This window comes from Magallana gigas, chromosome 5 (assembly GCF_963853765.1).
Source record: "Magallana gigas chromosome 5, xbMagGiga1.1, whole genome shotgun sequence".
Classification (NCBI taxonomy): domain Eukaryota; kingdom Metazoa; phylum Mollusca; class Bivalvia; order Ostreida; family Ostreidae; genus Magallana; species Magallana gigas.
In genome coordinates this window covers 21,849,930-21,869,837 of record NC_088857.1, presented here as the reverse complement: position 1 = coordinate 21,869,837, position 19,908 = coordinate 21,849,930, and the positions used below count along the sequence as shown (strand labels likewise).

Sequence of the window (19,908 nt, the reverse complement as noted above, 5' to 3'; positions counted from 1 at the left end):
GTAGGTACTTGGGCATTCCTTAGATGACTGTCATATCCTGTCAACCTAAAAAAGAAAAATCTTTCGCAAATAATCTTTGATGTAAGTGAATATGTGACACGATCTTTGTAGCGATCTGATATGTAGATTGTCCTGTAAATACTTAATAAATATGTAATCTAAGAAAGGTAAGAATGCCAAACAATCCACTAATTAGAGGAGAATCGCATAGGAATACCTTAAACTACGAAAACCGAATAAAAACCGGATAGCAAAAAAAAAACGATTTTTTTTTAAAGATAGTAAAAAAATCAGTCATATTGCTTAGAATTAAGACTTAATTCAAACAGTGACAACAAAGACTCCTGACTCCTAACATTGAAGTTAATTTCCAGAAATGCAAGATGGAGTAAAAAAAGAGAGTTTTTTTGCAATGAGTGTAAGACTGTAAGTACATACTTCCCAGGGTTTAATTTGGTTCAGTAAATCGCTATATCTAATAGATAGTGATTTACGAACTATCAAAGAACCTGGGATGAACTCTACCTATTTGCTTGTCTTCCATGTGTCAATATGGACTTGCAGAGATATACGGTACCCCGGTCTCGTGAACTACCTGGCAACCTAGGGGGTATGACAAAGAGGTATCAAAATTTATCTGCTTTGCACAGGCAAAATCGTACATGGGCACGGTTGGTTGTGTTTTGGGGACATTTTCTGGGTTGAAATCTGATTTTATTTTTTTTCAAAACGAAACTCTTAATTTGTAAGATGAAACTGAGATAAGATGACGGAGGCTGGGGGTTGGGTTTATTTTGTGGTATCATTATCCATTCATGGAGATCGTCATTTGTAAAGGGGGGAAAGTACGTCGCTTCGTTGTTGAGTCATTTAAATAATGCAGGCGTTTAACACGGTTTGACAATGTTTATGTGTTCGAATTCACTACGGTTTTCATTATTGACATAATTCGGAAGATATGCCCACCGCATTTTAGTGCATCATATTATTTGAACTTTATTTCCATTGGAACAGAAATATGTATGCATCTCGTGTGATATTGTCTGGATTATTTTTTATGCAAGGTAAGCATTATTATGATTATTGATGGCACAAATATATGGCTATATTTTAGGAGACATATGTATTAAAATATTACATAAAACTATGTAATAAACAAGTGGTGCAGTTAAAACCGCATGAATTTGGTGAAGTATTATCAAAACTAGAACAGTTTTTCCCTTCAAAAAACTTGTTTTGAAAAGTTAAATTTGCTATCAAGTCTATCTATCTTGCAGGCGATATAGAGGGTTTTTTTTGTCCTGATTATACAAATGTTGTGACGCTCTTTATGCATCTTTTTGAACAACAAAAGAAACTTGACTTGTCATTAGCTACTGATGTTAACTAGGTCGTGGATACCGATGCAGAAGGCTCAATGTGACCCTTACGCTCACCCAGGTGTTTATAGCCCGTCAAATTCCAATATATATATAAACTAAAATATTATCATGCAAATAAGGTGAAATATTCAAAGGAATGGATTATGCATCAATCAAATATGTCATTTTAATGCACACGGAAATAGAAGAAAAAACCAGTAGTGTAAATTATCGCGAAGAGCTGCAATTTTCATGCTAATAAGGTAATATATCCATATGGATGGCATCAACCGAATCTGTAGTTTTAATACACGAACATTATATAAATAAAACTAAATAGCGTACTTTTTTGTAAGATCTTTTTAAGAGCTTCGATTGACTCATAAAGAGGGCCGTCTACCTTTATACTGTTGTTTTTACTTGAAATCAATGACACAAATCAAACTTGTATGGTCGAGTCCAGGGAACCGATTTTTTCGAGTAATTGACCAACGACAAGTTGTTTAATCACATTCACGAACAATCTTAATATATACATAAGATTTAAGTATGATGGGAACAATAAACAAAGAATTTTAAGTGAAATGCCCTACTCAAGTAAGGTCATAATTATAATATATAGCTTGCAAAGAAAATAACTTTTGTACATTCATAGTTTTACCTCACATTTTTTTTTTACACCATCTTGATTTTTTATCATGAAGTTGTCAACGCGAAGTATTATTGTGAAGAAACCTGGCTGTCCAACCAAGAGAATGGCATCTGTTACAAACTGTTCCCGAAACCCCAGAGTTGGAAACAGGCGAGAGAAACTTGTACAAGAGAAGGTGGTTTTCTAGTATCTATCACCAGCGATCACGTGATGTTATTCGTAGCGAAAAGTAAGTACTCACTTTATAATATACCAGTCTCTTTTACTAATATTTTGTGACATAAAATACAAGTACCAATATAAACGCAAATTGGATTGCCGAAGACTTTAAGACTAATCTTTATACCGATATCCGGTATAACGCCATCTTGTACTTTGAGTATAATTGGGACCGTTGATAACATGACACATAGCTTCATCACAAAAATCTATAGACATCTAACCTTTTTTTCATTAAAATTACTTGTATTTCAATTGCCTCAATGCATTTATTCAATGTTAGATGATTAAAAAAAATTGTTTTCGATTCTCTTTCTAGACATCTTAGATAATGCTACATTGGTGTGGACAGGCGGTCATTCCTTGTACGACAATGGTTGGATGTGGGACAACTACCAAGAGCCGTTTAACTCCACCTTTTGGATATTAGGTGAGAATACCACTTGTTGAAAATTTATCTGGATCAAATATCTCACGCAGAAAATTTGAGATAGACGTCTGAGAATTTCATAATTCATGTTTGCTTTTAAACGTAGGTGCATTCCGATGTCTGGCATTGAATGGTTTAACTAAACCCGTGTGGTTAGACCGACCATGTACCGATCAAAATGCGTTTATATGCGAGAAATCAGGTATGTTATGTAATATGGAGATAACAATCTGGGGGTTTACATATTTTTAACTCTTTTGTTGAGTGAACGAAGGATTAATTAAAGCGTTAAAATTTCTACCTGTGCATTTAAGCTATCAATCATTTAGCACACAGCAATGTTGAACTACACCTGTATTAACAATACGAAGATGGATGGATCCCTTTGTGTAAAAAAAAAATTATATTACAGTAAAAGATCACACTAAACTGCTTAATCGAATAAAGCACCATCATTTACATTTTAAAAACAAACTATTTTAAACTGTTAACACCTCAAAAAGACTGATACGATTTGTCCAATGTTATAAAGAATGCAAGACTAGATAGAAACACGTGCGTATTACAGTATAATGTAGTTTATAGTTCAAATCAAAAACATTTTGACAGCTCTGTCATATAGTTTTACATAAGCCCTACAGCTAAAACAGATGAACACTACAATAGATTACTTACAAAACTTCGCAGCCCCCCCCCCCCCCTTCCCCCCCCCCCCCCCACCTAAAAAACCATATGTCGTAATGAATTAATATTTTTATAGAAATATTGTACCAATATTTGCAAACTATATTTTCAACTCAGCCACGTTTAAAAAGTGAAAAAAAACTATATATTGCTTTAACCCCCGAGTCGGAAAGTAAACGCCTCGTTATGAATTATTCAGTACCACGTGATGTAGTAAGAAATCGCCGTATCCCTTACTATTGAATTGCTTCTTCTTCGGTAAAATGTTTCCAGCATCTCAAAAATAATGTTTAACAGGACCTCTGTAGCGTTAAAGTACACCTACTTACATTGCTTGCCTACTATTCTACATGTACTACCATAGCAACACAATTTTTTGTTCAGCCAAGGCTCTGAACTGTGATGGCAAACCAAATGTGATACAACTCCAGCCGAACAAACTAACCGCCATCAGTTTCCCGCCATTTTATGATCCGCTGAGGCCATTTCAGCTTCCTTCTTATGAAACGTGAGAATATTATTTTTAGCTGTCTAAAGATTTTTATTTTTCTGTCGAAAGTTGTCAGAACAAGTTTGATATGAATAATAATATCATACGTGATCTTTTGTAAATTAAAACATGCCGTATATATCCTTCTGACGTCAGTACATAGCATTATAAAAACCCTGTTACTGGTAATATCAACGTCAGTTGTGTCATGATAAATATAATCATTCAACGATGTTCAAGATATCGCTTTTGCTCAGAAAATCCAATATCCCTTTCACTCAGGATATTAGAAATTACATAGATATACTTATTTTTATCGTAACTATTTATTACTCTCGCAGAAACTTGAACTGTGTATGGAATATAGTGCCACCCGATGGATATAGAATAATCATGGAATACTACTTGTTCTGCAATGACGACCTGAAAGGCTTTCAAGGTAGATCCTACCAATTTTATATTTACTTTTAATTAAACAAAGGACATATTAGTAGCACATTTGCATTTGTATTGATCGAAAGAAGACATAGGATTAAACTATCAATGCAATTACCGATATTTCAAACACAAGATATTTTCGCAAAGCTACGAACAAAACCAAACATTACTTGCATGATATATTGTTTTCATTTTCAATAGCAAATAAAATGAACTTGATGGATTATCAATTTTCAAGGTAATTCTCGGTTGGAGAACGTGTCTTGTCGGGAACATTTTGGGAGCTCCGCCGTAGACAGATCTTTGAGTTTGTCGTTTAGAACAGATTCCTATACGAGGCCCAGGAGTGAACAAGGATTTCAGTTCAGACTTTTTGCTGCTAACAATAAAGGTAGGCAACGAATATGTATATAAGATGATCATTTGATTAAACAGCTATTACCATTTGAATTTTTAGTAACACCAATCGAACCTTTGAAAAGTTGTATAAGGTCAAAATATATAAGGGGGCTCTACCTGACTAAATGCGTCTAACAAATATTCACAAATAATATTTCTTTTCCGATTATTGGACCAGCAGATAGTTCTTGTGATAACGAAGGGGTACCGTTAGAAGCATCCACACAAAAACAAATTATCATGTCTCAGGAATTTCCTTTGCAAAGGTGAGAAGCCTCTCTCTCTCTCTCTCTCTCTCTCTCTCTCTCTCTCGTAAATATTACAAACTGTATGGATAACATACATACATCTATTTTGTTGTCGGAACTATTAGTAATGCCATCTCGGCATTGTGGTTATTTTTAAAGAATAATTTTAACAATGACGTAATTTTTCTATGGCTATACCAACAACAGGCCTACATCTTGTGTGTGGACGATCCTCTCACCAGTAAAGGAAGCCAATATATACGTACAGATGAAATACTTCTTCCTCAGCGAGCAGACGACTCTACGGATTCAGAATGATCGTAAGAACCAGGCGACCGTTTCACTAACAATTCGTAGATCGTAAACGTACGAGTACAGGTCGTACATGTAGCTGCTACATTGTACGTAAGGCTACGTAGTTGAACGATAAGCTAGCGTAGCCGCTACGTAGATATTCGTAGCTTAAATAGTTTATGCTAAGCATCAAAATTCAAGATGGTTACCTTAGTTACACTTAGTAACAAATACGAAATCTATTTATTTAGTGATATTTTGTTCATCGTTTCAGCTAAAATAAATTTTAACATGTATATCTCCGCTTAAAATTAACAAATTATGTCAATGTATATAGTCTCTTTACTTAATTATTTCTAACTTCAAATCTGAGACCTAGCTGCTAACCTAACAGTCCGTTCTATAGCCCTAGAAGTCTACGACCTAGCGGCTAGGCTAGCTGCTACGATCTTGAACGCAGCCCAGACTTTTGTTTACCCTGCTGAAGTACTAGTATCTAAACTAGGTTCAGTGATTTGAAGATAAAAAATGATTGGAGCTTCTAACGTGAAATAATGTTTGTTGCCAGAAAATAATAAACCCCGAAAATTGGGAGTCAATTTGTCCAAAAACGTATAATGAGCCAAAATAACATCGGGGTTTGGGCCTGAAAACAACTTTAATATATAAAAGGTTAACTTCACACACCAAAGTTGATTTCTAATATGGAGCTAATTTAAAACTGTAAATTACATATTGTAATTACACATTCCATACTGACAATGAGAAAAAAAATGCTGTTACCATTCGGCAAAAGTATAACGGAGCAAATTTAGTCACGTATATAATACAGCTAATGGCTGACGACAAGTCTGAATCCTGGATAATGTGCGTTATTTAACTTAACGCAATGGTTATAATTCTGATTAAGCTTATGAGTGTTTATTTGTTGCAGAATAACACTTGTTATAATATCTGTTAAAGGATCATATTTGCTGTTACTTAAACGACGATTTAACGATAAATAAAAACTACAAATAGTAAATCTGACATTATGTATACATGTAGTTATTCTTTTTTTTTATTATAGGTTTTACTAAATCCGTGATATTAGAGGAGTCAGGAGTTTTTGTCTATCGTGAAGAAACCATTACCGTAAATTACACCAGTAACGGCTCGTATAGTGGACCTCATGGATTTGTACTGGAATATTACATTGGTATGTTTCATTGTAACGCTCTAGCGCTATTCAAACAACGTTTCGAATTTTGGTTTATATTTTATCATCTTTTATCATTGTAGACGAAAAGAGCGTGGCAGTATGTACCCAGAAAAACCAATCAAAAGAATTGTCACAATACGGGGTCCCGAACCCTATGAACAAATATATAATTTTCTCCGTGAAAGCTACAAATGACATCGAGTTATCATTGCAAACGCAACCCGGCAGACACTATTACATTGCATTTAATCAGAGCTTTACGGGGAGTTTATGCATACGAAAAACGGCATCGCTAACACAGTGTCTTGAAGAGTACAACGGGAAACTACTGCACAATGGAGCGTTCCGGGATTTCTGGGTGAGCTGGTTCGACACTCTGAAGGTCGGACGCGGAAGAATACCAGGAAATGACGTCATTCTTGATTTTCGGGTTTATAACCCCCTCAACGTTAGTTCCATTTCAATTCAAGCTCGTGATGGAATTGGAGAGTGGAATTTTTTTGGCCCAGTAAATTCAACTGGTAACTTGCCAATTGATTTTTTCCTTTTTTTTGTTTTGAAAAAAGGTACGTATATGTATATTAACAATAGTATTAGTTTCCCTATTCATGTTGTGGACTATCAATTTTTATTTCAGATTCCATAGAAACTTGTCACGTGTCAGGCGGTCCTCTGAAACCACTATGGAGTCTTCAGTTACCCCCACCAAATATTCACTACATCAAGTTCTCTGTTCGTCTTTGTGAAAGAGGACTAATATCGTTTCGAATAACGAATGGAACATCTTATCTGATCTGGCTAGATGCACTCAAAAAGAACGATACAAATCAACACATTTCTTGTTTTACAGAACGCAGAACCATAGATGGGGCGTATAACTGTATTTCTAGAGCCTATTCTACTTCTGTTCTGGATTGCACAGATTTTCGCCATTTTTGGATATCATGGGAAGCTAGTAATATCATTTCGATTGGAAAGGGTTTAGATCTCGGAAAACAGTTGATGACCAGTCTAAATTCAGGATACCCTCCCGTCCCTACGTCGTTCGAGTTTGGGAGCGACATGTCTGATCCTCATTATATTGCTTCTGTGTGGCGATTTGTCAAACCTCCAGCGACTTCAGGTGTGTGTGTGTCTTTTATGTCTGTTATATAGAAATTGAAGGATATATCACCTTGTTATTTGGCGTAATTTTACGTGATAGCATGGATTTTCTTCATAAACTTTTTTTTTGGGGGGGGGGGGGGTGGTTACTCGCTATAATGGGTCCTCCTTGATTTGGTCGTTGTAAAGTATACACAATACTCATACTTCATAATACCAAATTTTATTAATTAAATAAAGATACATTTACTACATTGTATACGCTGTATTACTTTTGCACACGTGTCCAAGAAATATGAATTTTGTGCAAAGACAAAGGACAAAAGTCGTTCATTCTTATTAGTTTATTCTCATTACTATTAAAGGATGCTTAATTGAAAAAAAAAGTCATCTACATGTATATTGCTGACTTTTAATTTAACCTAGTTTAGAAAAAGCAAAAAAGTTACTGGTTGAATGCGTATTTGCTCGATTGTTAATAATTTCAACAAAATCTGAGTTATTAGATAATTTTTGCTTGATCGCAATTCTATTAGATCATTTTGGTGGTTAGTAATGTAACTAATTAGTTCTGCAATAGTTATTTTTCTTAATATCAGGAAAGTTAAGATTTATTGTATTATCTATCGATTGAAATAATTTTATACAATGTATATATAGATATATACGTATATATATATAATTATGATTGCGGAATTCCGCGTAATGGTTAAATCTGGACATATTTTTTTTTTATCATAGAGATGATCAATATCACAAGGAGTCAAGTGGTCCCCTCTTCACAGGGGATAGAGGGTTCGACTCTAACCATGTCTGTGGACATTAATATCCGATTTGGGTTTGAAGTAAAATGGTTGAGGAATGGCACCCAAGTTTCGCATTCTCCAGGAAGGTTTTTGATACAGCAATCTTTCATTGATGTGATGAAATGTTCTCTAGATATATTAGAGCTGAAACTTAGAGACCAAGGTAAAAACTTGAGAACATTAAAGTTTAATGGTTGTCTTGAGCTACCGAAATTATTTCTAACGTTAAAGCTGTTTGCTGCATGCTGCAAAATTAAGAGTTTATTGCGGCGCTTATTTCATATTGTTCAGGTTAATTTCGTGGCATAAAAGGTTATTGCAAACGTTACTATTTCCATCTTATACTATTTTACTGTCTCAGACAGGATTTTGTGGGGGGTTTTTGTGGAAATGATTTCATATTAACATATAGCAAAACTCGCGGAAACTAAGTTACAACTTCAATATTGAGAGGAAGGACCAAAAAGTGTATTTTTAAATTTTTTTTAAAAAGCTAACTGGACAGTGGTTGTATACAACCAGCACTATACTGCTTCAACGAGTTTTGACATCAGGGGTAAGTACATATTTAATATAACTCGATAATGCAGTATTTTTGTAAGTTTGCTAGAGCCACTTAACTAGATCTGAAATGCACAATGGTTTTTAAACAAACCAAAATTAAAGCATGTTAATGAAAATCGGGTACATTGCTATTTCACAGTGAAACGAGGGCTTCAAATCCAAATTTCCCCTCGTTACGAACTAGCAGTCCAGAAGGGAAGTTCCTTCGACCTATTGTGTAATATTACAAATCTAAAAGATTTGTCTGGTATTTCCGTGGATATTTCTCGGTTGACTTGGTACAGGAATGACAGTCCTTTACAACAGGGTCAGTGTGGTCGTCCATTCTGAAGCAGTTTTAATTTTATTTGATACAACTTACTGACAATACTTTCTTGAAACTACATAAGTATTTTATACTGAATATGATTTATAACACGTTTCCGTGATTTTGATATTTGAGACAAAAAATGCTTATTTAAAGCGCAGCAATTTTTAAGGATTACTGTACGCGGAGTAAATCAACAATTTTTAAGGGCAAGGCATTACCATACGGCAGAATAAATTAATTTTATGTTAAACGTCCATATGGGCAATAGGTTTCTGAATCATCAAAACAAACAAAAACCAATTCAGCTTAAGATTATTTCATTTCAACAGATGGAAAACGAATTGCAATCACAGTTAAGGGTTCTTCCAGTCTACTACGTATTTCATCAACTGAGATGAGCGACATGGGAGTATATTCCTGTAACCATGACAACTACCGGGTAACCATGGTGATCAACGCTACGATGGCGGTCTACAACAAAGGCATGAACGGACATCGTTATGTCTTAGTTTCACATTTTTTTAAAAAGTAAAGTTTCGGGGCTTAAGACATTTATATATATATATATATATATATATATATATATATATATATATATATATATATATATATATATATATATAATTATTGTATCCCTCTTCTCCGGTAGGTGACGTTGTCTGTCCGTCATCAGTAGATGTACACGGTATTCCGTGGCCAGTCGCCATTCCAGAAAAATACGTTCATGCGGACTGTCCAAACGGCAAAGAAGGTAAAACTATGAATCTGTATTTGCATTACAGCATTGGTTGTAAAGTTAGCAAACTGGCTGAATTTAGAAACGAGGAGCAAACTACGACAGGTTTTATTTTTCGTAGGTAACGCTAGCAGATTGTGTGATAGTTCTGGGACGTGGATGAAGACACGAGTGTCATACTGTGCTGATATAGAACTTTCAACCGCTTTGAACGAGGTTTAATTCAATTAACTATTAATAGTTTTGGTTGTATATTGTTACCCAGCGTTTGGTGATATTTATTACATTAGTAAATGTAAGAGCTGTAAATAAAACAAAATCCAAAAGACCCAAAGATACATAAAGAAAATGAATAAACTTGTCATATAAAAAACCTCAGACTGAATTTTAGCTGACGTATAATTGCCAAGTTCTATAATAAAGTCGAGCTTACTATTCCCATTTTACAGCTTCAGATTTTAGAAAGCGATGGGGTGTCCGACAAAGAGTACATTGAACAGAAGTTTCAGACCTCCCTAACAAAAACAGAAAATCTAACTGCCTCAGAACAGACCATTTCCTCGGCCAATATACTATCCTCCATTAGCATCATCGACACAGTCCTGAAAGTAGCTAACCAAAGCAACGCAACTGTACCAAACCAGGTGGGCTTCTAGTTATGAACTTGAAGTTACACTGTATATTGTTTTTTTTTGTTTCATGAAGTGAAATATTTGATTAACAGACTCTGAGGTTTAAAGTACGTTGTATTTTTTTTGACTTTTTTTATCTCTGTATCCGTGCACTAAACGAGTTATATTGTACTTTTGTCGATAAAATGCACGCATATTTCGAAGATGTTTTGCACTCAAACATATATAGTTATGTTCATGCAACAATGTCCCCCTATAACGGTACTATTCTTGTGGTTACTCTTAAGCGTTCGATGGATTCTTATATACATGTAGCAATACATAAAATATCTAGTATTATTGAGCTACTGAAAAAGCAACTATGCACACAAAACTATGCTTCTTTTATCAGAATGTCTACTCTATTTTTGACCACGTGACGTCAGCCAACAACAAAGAGTCATGGAAACTGGTTGAAGAAGAGGTATTGCAGTGTAAAGGTTTCATACATCTTTTTGATTTATAGATCTACAATTATTGAAAATAATTTCACGTTACATTGATCTTACCTCGTTTATATCAGACAATGGCTGGTCCTACATCGGTATTGGACGCCATGGAAAGGACGAACTCTCTAGTAATGAAGGACTCCAAAGACAAAGAATTCAGAGGAAACAACATAGGTCAGTAACCAAGTTATCTAGAATTACATTAAAACATTCACACGTACAGGTACACGTTGCAATTGCTAAACAAGAAGAGTAATGTGTCAGAGCTGGTACGCGTAGTTTTAACTTGTAACCTACACGTACAAGTATGCGTACCCGTTGGTCTACTAGACCGCTCTAGTCTCTATTGATTATGGTACTTTCATGTTCAAAACAACACGTTTGTAAAGTCAAGCCATGATTAATAAGCGAGGAATAAATTATTTTCAAGTCAAAGAGAATTGTGTTGAAACTTTCTTTTACAGAAAATAAGTCTTACTGATTGTTTTTTTTTTTAAAAGAAACCATAATTACAATATGTATACAATACGTACTTGTAAATCCTAATTCTTCGACTTACTGTCCATTACCCTTTATGTTACCTTCGTAGTTGTGAACGTTAGTGAGACTTCAATACACGACTCAGGGGTTCAGTTTTTTGAAAATGACACTTTTATTGTGCTCCCAAAGCAAGAGGAACAGTTTAAAGGTATGACATGCACAAAATCATATTTATAATACACAAAAATCTCCGCTTTTTGTAGTTTTTTGTGGTTTGTGTACTAAACTACAAATTGTTTTGTTTAGCTTGTGTTTTACGTAATGAATGATTGTTTTCATTTTTGGTAATATTTTGTCTTCTAGCGTCAAAATATTCTGCGGTTTTATACAAGACAATGTCTCAATTTTTACCATCCAAAGCTAACTCTTCAAGGTAATCGTATAAAACTTCATAAAATTTTCAGTTATACCCAACAATTAATTACAATAAACTATATTGAATTAAATGTGCATTTAAAATACAAACAATTGTATGTTTTCCTTTATAATCTTATCACTTTTTAAAACTTGATTGGACCCCGCCTGTAGGTCTGGGCCGGATTCCGTGGTGAACTCTGCCGTGATGTCACTAACGTTTGACCATCCCATCCAACAACTCTCCCCACCCCTCGTTCTGACCTTCCAGCACAATACAGGGGTAGGTTTAGTTGTATTATTGACTGAAATAATTTCTGTAAGAGTATCAAAAAGAATTTATTATTGGAATAGGCATAAGATAAGGAATATTCTTTATAACCATAAAATTTTACAACTCCAAATAGCAAAGCATAAGAATATTTAAAAAAATATTTATAAAAAAACAAGTCAAAAGTTTTCTATTATACATTTTAAAAGTTTTGTCTAGTTTATATTTTTTTGCCCTTCAGAGGAGGATGGCAGACGAAGATGCAGACTGCGTTTTTTGGGATTATGCTCTGTTGTAAGCAATTTAGAATATATATACAAAATAATAGTATCACAGATAATGTAACATCCAGTATTTTGTATTCTAAATCAACAATACATTGGTTGTCGTATACGTACCAAAAGCTGTATATACAGTTGTAAATGTCGATAAATATGTATTTAAAGCAAGATTTTACACTTTGATTAAGCAGTTAATGCACTTGTTGAGTATGTACCGATCTTTTACTTAAATATCTATTTTGTTTTGTGATTAAGACTAGCATAGTCTTTACTGACACTGTAGATAACTACAAAAAGTAAAATTTGACATAGTGTATAAAATCAGTTGTTTGCGGTAAAGCATGTTGTACATGTGTATAAGGTTAGTTCTTACACTTATAGATAAGTGTATATATACACTGTTTACACTTTGACATAGGGTCTAAATACAATGTTTACACTTAGACAAAGTGTATAAAGACAGGTGTTACACTTAGACACAGTCTTTAAATACAATGTTTACACTAAGACAAAGTGTATAAAGACAGGTGTTACACTTAGACACAGTCTTTAAATGCAATGTTTACACTTAGACATAGTGTATAAATACTGGTGTTAGTCTTAGACAAAGTATATGAATACAGTTGTTACTCTTAGACATAGTTTATAAATACATTTGTTAAACTTTTAGTGTATAAATACAGTGTTTTCACTTATAGACAGAGATGTTACTCTTAGTCATCGAGTTAAAATACAGTGTTTTCACTGATAAATAGTGTATAAATACAGTGGTTACACTTTACAGTGACGGGACAGGCGGCTGGTCGTCAGAAGGATGTTCTACTAATTCCACGGAGGGTGGCACCACTGTCTGTCTTTGTAACCATACCACCAACTTCGCTATTCTCATGAGACCTTACACGCCGGTACTTTTTTTCATGGCTTCCCCATTATACTTGATTTGAGCTAAAATTCACTTCCAATTAAGGATCTGTTTCATTCATTTAAAAGTTATCTTTGTTAAAATTTACAACTCATTATACATATTTCAGCAAATAGGTAGTTTGATAGAGTTGGTTAGTCAGAATTCTCTTTTCTAACAGGAAAAAGAAGATTCGGCGCTTGTAATAATTTCCATTGTTGGTGTTGTCATTTCAATGTTGTTCACCGCCCTGACCGTCGGAATCTATATTTACTTGTGGAAGTAAGAATATATTGTAAAATACAGGAATCATCTATGTACTCTATGTGGTTAATGTTTTAAATTATGAGACGACGAATGAAGTATTGACCAATCTGACTGTGAATATTTCTAATAAATGATGAAATAAGATAAGTACAGTGAAATATGAATCCGCAGCTAGTTTCTCAACATTTTGATACTAGCATTAATTTTTCTCTTTCCCTCTAGGAAGATAAAGAGTGACCAGAACGTTTTGATCATCTGTCTGTGCGTTTCTCTCTTCCTTGGATACCTTGTGTTTTTGACCGGGGTAGATAATGCAGAAAATGAGGTAGGACTGGCAGTGCTAAATCCTACGCTTACAAACGAATTTTAAACCTTTAAGTTGATTGCAACAAGAAAAGTATGTAATAGCCGTTCCCGTCGCCGAAAGATTCCAGTGAAGGCAAAATATTAGACTAATATTAGGCCCCAACCTTTTCTTTTAATTAATGTAAAACTCAATTTTTTAAAAATAAATTCATAAAGATATACATCATAACACTTAATATTTGAGCAAACATAGAACTCACAAATGGACAATGATTGATTTAAACTGATATTAAAGTCATATAGATAAATTAAAAAATCTCAAATAAATTGAAAGCGCAGATTATGATTATTATTATGACATGTATGTTTTATCATCTACAGGCTGTTTGCATCGCCGTCACGGCTCTACTTCATTTCTTCCTTTTAACTACATTCTTCATGATGTTTGGCGTAGGAACCTTTTTCTTTATGAACGTTACAGTATTATTCTATGCAATGCGCATCACTAACAACTTTAATTCTCGGTCACGTTTAAAATGGATCGTTGGGTCTGCAATAGGTAAGTTAGTTTCTGAATCAATTCAGTACAATTTGACAAATATCTCATTATTCATTGATGGCTTGTTCATAGATTTCCTCAATTTATTAAAAATTAAAGACTTGTTTTCTTAATATGCCAGTCACAGAGGTTCAATTTTAATTAGAATGTTTTTTTTGTCGAGGTATTCCATTGGTGATAGTCTTTATCACGCTAGGAAGCTGTTGGAACACACAATATCATTCTGAAACATTGTAAGTAGCACTATATTATAATAAATGATATAATTTAAAATTTGCTTAATTGTTGTAGCCTTGCCTTCTTAACTGCTTTGCAAATTCAGGCCTTTTGTCAAGTTTAAGATGGATTAAGATTTTTATAGCTGTAGAGAGTCATTAAAAAGCCAATGAATGTTCCCACGACGATGCGATTTTACATACATTGTACCTTTCATTATGTATCTTTCAGCTGCTGGCTATCTGTAAACTCTGGAGCAATATATGCTTTTATCGCTCCTGTCCTTTTAATTTTCTTGGTATGTATACAAAAGTAGTTAATTAAAAGTCAATGATTGCTTTTGTTGCTGAAAAGTTCCATCTGATATTAGGTTATGGGTAATATTTCCATTTCAGCTTAACCTTGGTATAATTATCTCTTTACTTCGAGTTATGTTTTTAACAACTAAAATGAAGAAAGCAGAATTCAAAGAAAAAGCAAGGTATGTAAAATGTAGAGGAAAAAAAAAAATCCTAGATGTTTTTGCATCTAGGATATAGGGCCGTTTAAATAAGATAAGCGCTCGAAATGTTCATACTTTTATATTTTCCTAAATTGATGCTGGCAAGGTCAAGCTTCAAAAGAAGGAAATATTATTGAATGAGACTAACATAACCCTTAGTCAGATCAGGGACGTATATAATAACGTAAGTACGAGGGTCAATCAAAAAATACGAAGACTTTTGTCATAGCTATGTAACTTAACGTCATATCATTACTAAATTTAGTAGACATAATTTAGCAATAGTTTCAGAAAATTTGCAAGAAAAAATAGTTAATAAATTTCTTTATTTCTAAGAATTATTTAGAATTTAATCCTGCAAAAATGAGGTCACGGTGCACGGTCAAAACTTGTGTTATGTCAACAATAAACCATATAATGTTGAAAGTATTATCTTTATAAATTTGGCTGAAAACCAAATTATATTGAAACTTCAAATTTAGTATATTCATGTTATTCTATCTACCAAATAATGACGGGATATATTGTTTTGGCGAACAGATATTACTAACTAAAGTCAGATAGTCCTCTTTAGAATTGACTAAAAACATCGACGTCGCCTGACGTCACGGCGCAACGAGAAGTACAAATAAAATGGATTTTACTCAGGAAAAAGCCGTTACAAGCTGTGAAAATGCTCAATGGTGCAAAAAATAAGTCAACAATTATTTGCAAGTTTGTGTTTAACTGTAATAAATTTTGTGGGGGTGGTGGTCATTGTATTTTGAATATAAAACAGTCCGAAAGAGAGTAAAATATCTGTAAATATTTGGTCTTAAAGGAAGTAACGTTAACCAACGTTCAGGCTAATCCTTACTGTAAACTAAGATATACACGGTTAGAAAATGAAAACTTTGATGAACTAACTTATGATTCTCGAGCAAATGTGTGCAAATAAGATGTTAAGTGGTTCAGTGCCATTTTAAATTGTAAGAAGAAAGGCACAAGAGACTAAGCGTGATATAAAGATGGGGTATATCTATAAACTGTGCGTGTTTAATTTTGACGTCATGTTTAGAACGTTACCGTGCGCCGTGGTGACAAAACATGTTGTTTTTAAAAAGGGGTAACAAAAATACTGTTTCATCAAATGGACTAAAACTTCGCATATCAATAACATAAGTGTTGGTGCACAAATTAATCTGTTAAGTATGACTTTCATGAAAAATATATGATAGACAGCCGCATTGTCTTCGTATTTTTTGATTGACCTTCGTATATACGTCCCTGGTCAGATACCGACTGCTAGTTTAGGATATGCAATGATTTTTTGTTTTTTTTTCTAAAATAACTCTTCAGACTCAATTTTTTTTTACGTAATACTCAGTTCATGTTTAATCAAATGAATACTTTTTGTTTGCTTTATTAATGTTTTAATTCCTGTCACATCTTCTTTGCTTTAATTTAATTGTTATTTCAGAAATGCCTTAAAAAGTGTGTGTACACTGATTCCCGTTCTTGGAGTCACGTGGATTTTTGGAATCTTTGCTATCAACGAAGACGCCATTGTGTTCCAATACATATTTACTATTGCAAATTCAATACAAGTAAGATTTGACGGCAGATGCAAATTACATATATAAAGTAGTTTTGTTTCACGTGAACATGTCTTTTGATTCATAATCTTTATTTTAATATTTGCTTTTGATGCCCTTTAAAATTCATTTTAAAAAGTAGACAGCTTAAAATATTACATGTATGTGTTTCACTTTCTATTATGTTCGTTACCTAGTTTTATTCATTGGCTTATCCAGTAACCACTAAAAATACAATATTTTTGTTTATTTTCAAGGGACTTTTAATTTTCATCACGCATGTGTTAATGAACAACAAGGTAAGGGGAAAAAAAAACAATTTTCATTGGAGTAAAATTCGACGATGTAAAACTTAGCACAGATTTTTGTGTTTGACATAATGTTTGTAACATAACAATCTTTTAGATAAAAAAGACAATGAGAGCAAAGCATCCCTCTCTGAAAAAGAAACGAGACAAGGGTGTGGATCACGTGGTATCTTCCACAACAGACCACTCTACAAACAATACACATACAACGGCTCTAGTTCCGGTCAATAATTCAGTATACGTAAGTTAAAAACTCTCCTTATGTACAAATACCAAAGATTACAAAGTTAAAATTCTTAAAGATCAGGAATGGATTTGCAATTCTATAACACAGAAATTCTTGGTTGATGTTATGTAGATATGATGGTAAATTTGTAGAAAGACCCCGATAAGGTATCGGAGACTGATATACACTTGCATACAGAGGAAACTGAGAGCAGTAATACAGTTATGGAAAGAGAATTATTCCTTTCTTCAATGGAAACTCAGGTATTTTCATCTCTAAGTGTTTAATCAATAACAATTTATTTGGAAAAATTTTCAATCACTTTGAAAGAATTCAATTTTCACCGATTATTTAGATTGTTGGCGGGAAAATTATCACACAATCAGGATCCGCCACACACCTTCAGACGGATTCAAGAAATGAAGCATTTGAGTTGAAAGTTTCATCAGAAGGAGTTTTACACGAAGAAAAGAAACAGGAAGTCAGATGGGTATGTCATGAAGATATTGATATATTAATGAAATGCAATTAATTTTTCAATTAGTAATTAAAGCAGTTTGTGCATAGCAAAACCAATTTTTTTTGGGTTTTTTATTTAAGGGAGGTGGCGGTGGTATAATACAGAATTTTCAGTCGGAGGCAAACAAATACCGCGAAATGAGACCCACAAGGGAGTGTAGAGTGGTGCAAACTAAAATTGAAAGAACTCGAGTCGTCACATCAAACACGTCTCAGTTTTCAGCGGTAACAAATCTTTTAATACATTCATATAGCTACAAGACTTAGTTGTTCATAAGCATTAAACCGACTACGTTTGTATTAATGTATATATATTACTGAACTTTGATAAATGTTTCTATTTTTAGGTTAGCAATACAACAACACAAAACAGAGTAAATTTTTCACAAATGAAGAATGAAGAAGGTAATATTTTACTTTGACAAATCCCAAAAGCTTTTATCAGAATGATAACACAATGAATTATTTAGAGGAAACAATACTATGAATTATATTTCTTTTTTTTATTTCAATTCTGTAATTTATTCAGATAATTAAATTTGAAAGCATACATTGTTGTATGAATCAACCAACCTTTTCAGCTTGTGAATATGGCTAGTTATTTTTTCAGTTTAAAACAATGTAGAAATTGAAGAAAATAATTTGAAAATGCAATTAGCATGTATAATACAATTGAATATTTTTAGGATATAAAATTAAAATTCAACTGCTTTTTTTTCTATTTCAGAATTCGATGCCTAATTTACTGTCTTGTGTTATGTGTCGAGACTGTGATAGAATTAAAAGTTGAATATAACATTAAATGTATCTAACTGTATGTAATAATTGATGGAAGAAAGAATAAAGAAAATGGCGGTCATTGCCGCGTGAAACGTGTCATGGAACGTCTTGTTATTGCATTGTATCAAGAAGACATATCCAATCATTTTTTGTTTTTAAATTTTGATAATCAGATATAGTAAATTTTACCAAGACAGGGTGATATGTGAACCTTTTCTATATTAGTTATTTTTAGGTGTTTTTTTTAAAAATTCAAATAATGTTGATGACCCTTTCAATACCCAAAACATGACTGCAATAGTATGTACAAAATGTGCACTTAATTGATTTACTAATAAATAAATTTACAAAATGCATGACCATTATGTAAACGATTGAACTTACAAATAAATTTCTAAAGCTTTATAAAGATATTATGCTTGGTTACTGTCCTATGCAAATTCACTTACACATATTCAATTTTACTCTCAGTAACTAGTAATAATGAAATGGTTTGCCCCTCATAATTATAATATTTAGAGAATACATCATTCTGAGAGGAAAAAAAAAACCAGCCAAAAATCACGTTTTAGAGATGATACGATCCATAAAATACAATTTTGATGTAGTAGTCTTCCGATTTAAAAGGAATGCTATTTTATGCAGGTTTCGAGAAAATTCGATGAAAGATGTTTTTAGGTTTTTATCATCTGTAGATAAATTCTAACAAAACTTGAACTTGATCTGTAGATTCTCAATGTTAAGCTACACAAAAAGTATCAAATTTCAATTAATCCAAACATGTTTACTCTTGTGAAAACAGTTTTTATTATCCATTTGTCAAACCCGAATTGATAACTACTACCTATCCAAAGAAATAAGGTACTTATACTCTATATGCAATCAAATTCCGAGCAATGTGCACATCTCTAATAAAGTACCGGTATGAGTAAAATTGATATGCAAAACAACCACTTGAAAACCGTAGGAGAAATTGTCCGTACAATAAGGGTACCCTATATGCAATATAACCAGTATACGAAAAATTTACTTAGTTCAACAGGTGTTATGTTTTTCATAAATTATCAAAAATCTCAAAGTAATATGCACGTCTCTGATATATATACAGTTGATATACAAACAACAACTTACTATCTTGAAAACTGTAGTAGGAGTTATCCGTACAATAGGGGTACCCTTTTGGGTACCGACGCCTGCCCGCCCGTCATTTTCATCATTTCAATACCATCTTTTAGAAAACCCGGTTAA

The 19,908-nt window shown here is 33.3% G+C and overlaps 1 protein-coding gene across 2 annotated transcripts; it reads left to right on the top strand.

The window, feature by feature from the left end:
* The first annotated feature begins 645 nt into the window (after positions 1 to 645).
* On the top strand, positions 646 to 18,802 carry LOC105333156 (uncharacterized). 2 transcript variants are annotated; one of them, XM_034477694.2, is made up of 40 exons: positions 646 to 1,064; positions 2,066 to 2,242; positions 2,552 to 2,662; positions 2,769 to 2,864; positions 3,731 to 3,854; positions 4,178 to 4,275; positions 4,513 to 4,665; positions 4,855 to 4,939; positions 5,129 to 5,241; positions 6,285 to 6,413; positions 6,497 to 6,937; positions 7,054 to 7,539; positions 8,262 to 8,489; positions 8,820 to 8,882; positions 9,030 to 9,197; positions 9,530 to 9,682; positions 9,850 to 9,951; positions 10,058 to 10,152; positions 10,386 to 10,580; positions 10,960 to 11,031; positions 11,131 to 11,230; positions 11,646 to 11,744; positions 11,900 to 11,969; positions 12,125 to 12,233; positions 12,463 to 12,515; positions 13,287 to 13,407; positions 13,585 to 13,685; positions 13,893 to 13,995; positions 14,358 to 14,535; positions 14,699 to 14,768; positions 14,983 to 15,049; positions 15,147 to 15,232; positions 16,713 to 16,839; positions 17,085 to 17,126; positions 17,233 to 17,376; positions 17,514 to 17,624; positions 17,717 to 17,851; positions 17,962 to 18,105; positions 18,228 to 18,285; positions 18,608 to 18,802. In XM_034477694.2, the coding sequence occupies exons 1-40, from the start codon at positions 1,019 to 1,021 to the stop codon at positions 18,619 to 18,621; spliced, it is 5,067 nt and encodes a 1,688-aa protein (XP_034333585.2). In that variant the 5' UTR covers positions 646 to 1,018; the 3' UTR covers positions 18,622 to 18,802. The 2 variants fall into 2 exon arrangements, with proteins under 2 accessions (XP_034333585.2, XP_034333581.2); XM_034477690.2 differs by having other exon boundaries at positions 4,852 to 4,939.
* The last annotated feature ends 1,106 nt before the right edge of the window (positions 18,803 to 19,908 follow it).

Bases quoted from the DNA above. Each gene is read 5' to 3' on its own strand.
- LOC105333156 (XM_034477690.2), top strand. From the start codon at position 1,019: ATGTATGCATCTCGTGTGATATTGTCTGGATTATTTTTTATGCAAG. The intron at 11,970-12,124 runs GTAATCGTATAA...CCCCGCCTGTAG, and splicing joins TCCAAAGCTAACTCTTCAAG to GTCTGGGCCGGATTCCGTGG. The intron at 16,840-17,084 runs GTAAGATTTGAC...TTTATTTTCAAG, and splicing joins CTATTGCAAATTCAATACAA to GGACTTTTAATTTTCATCAC.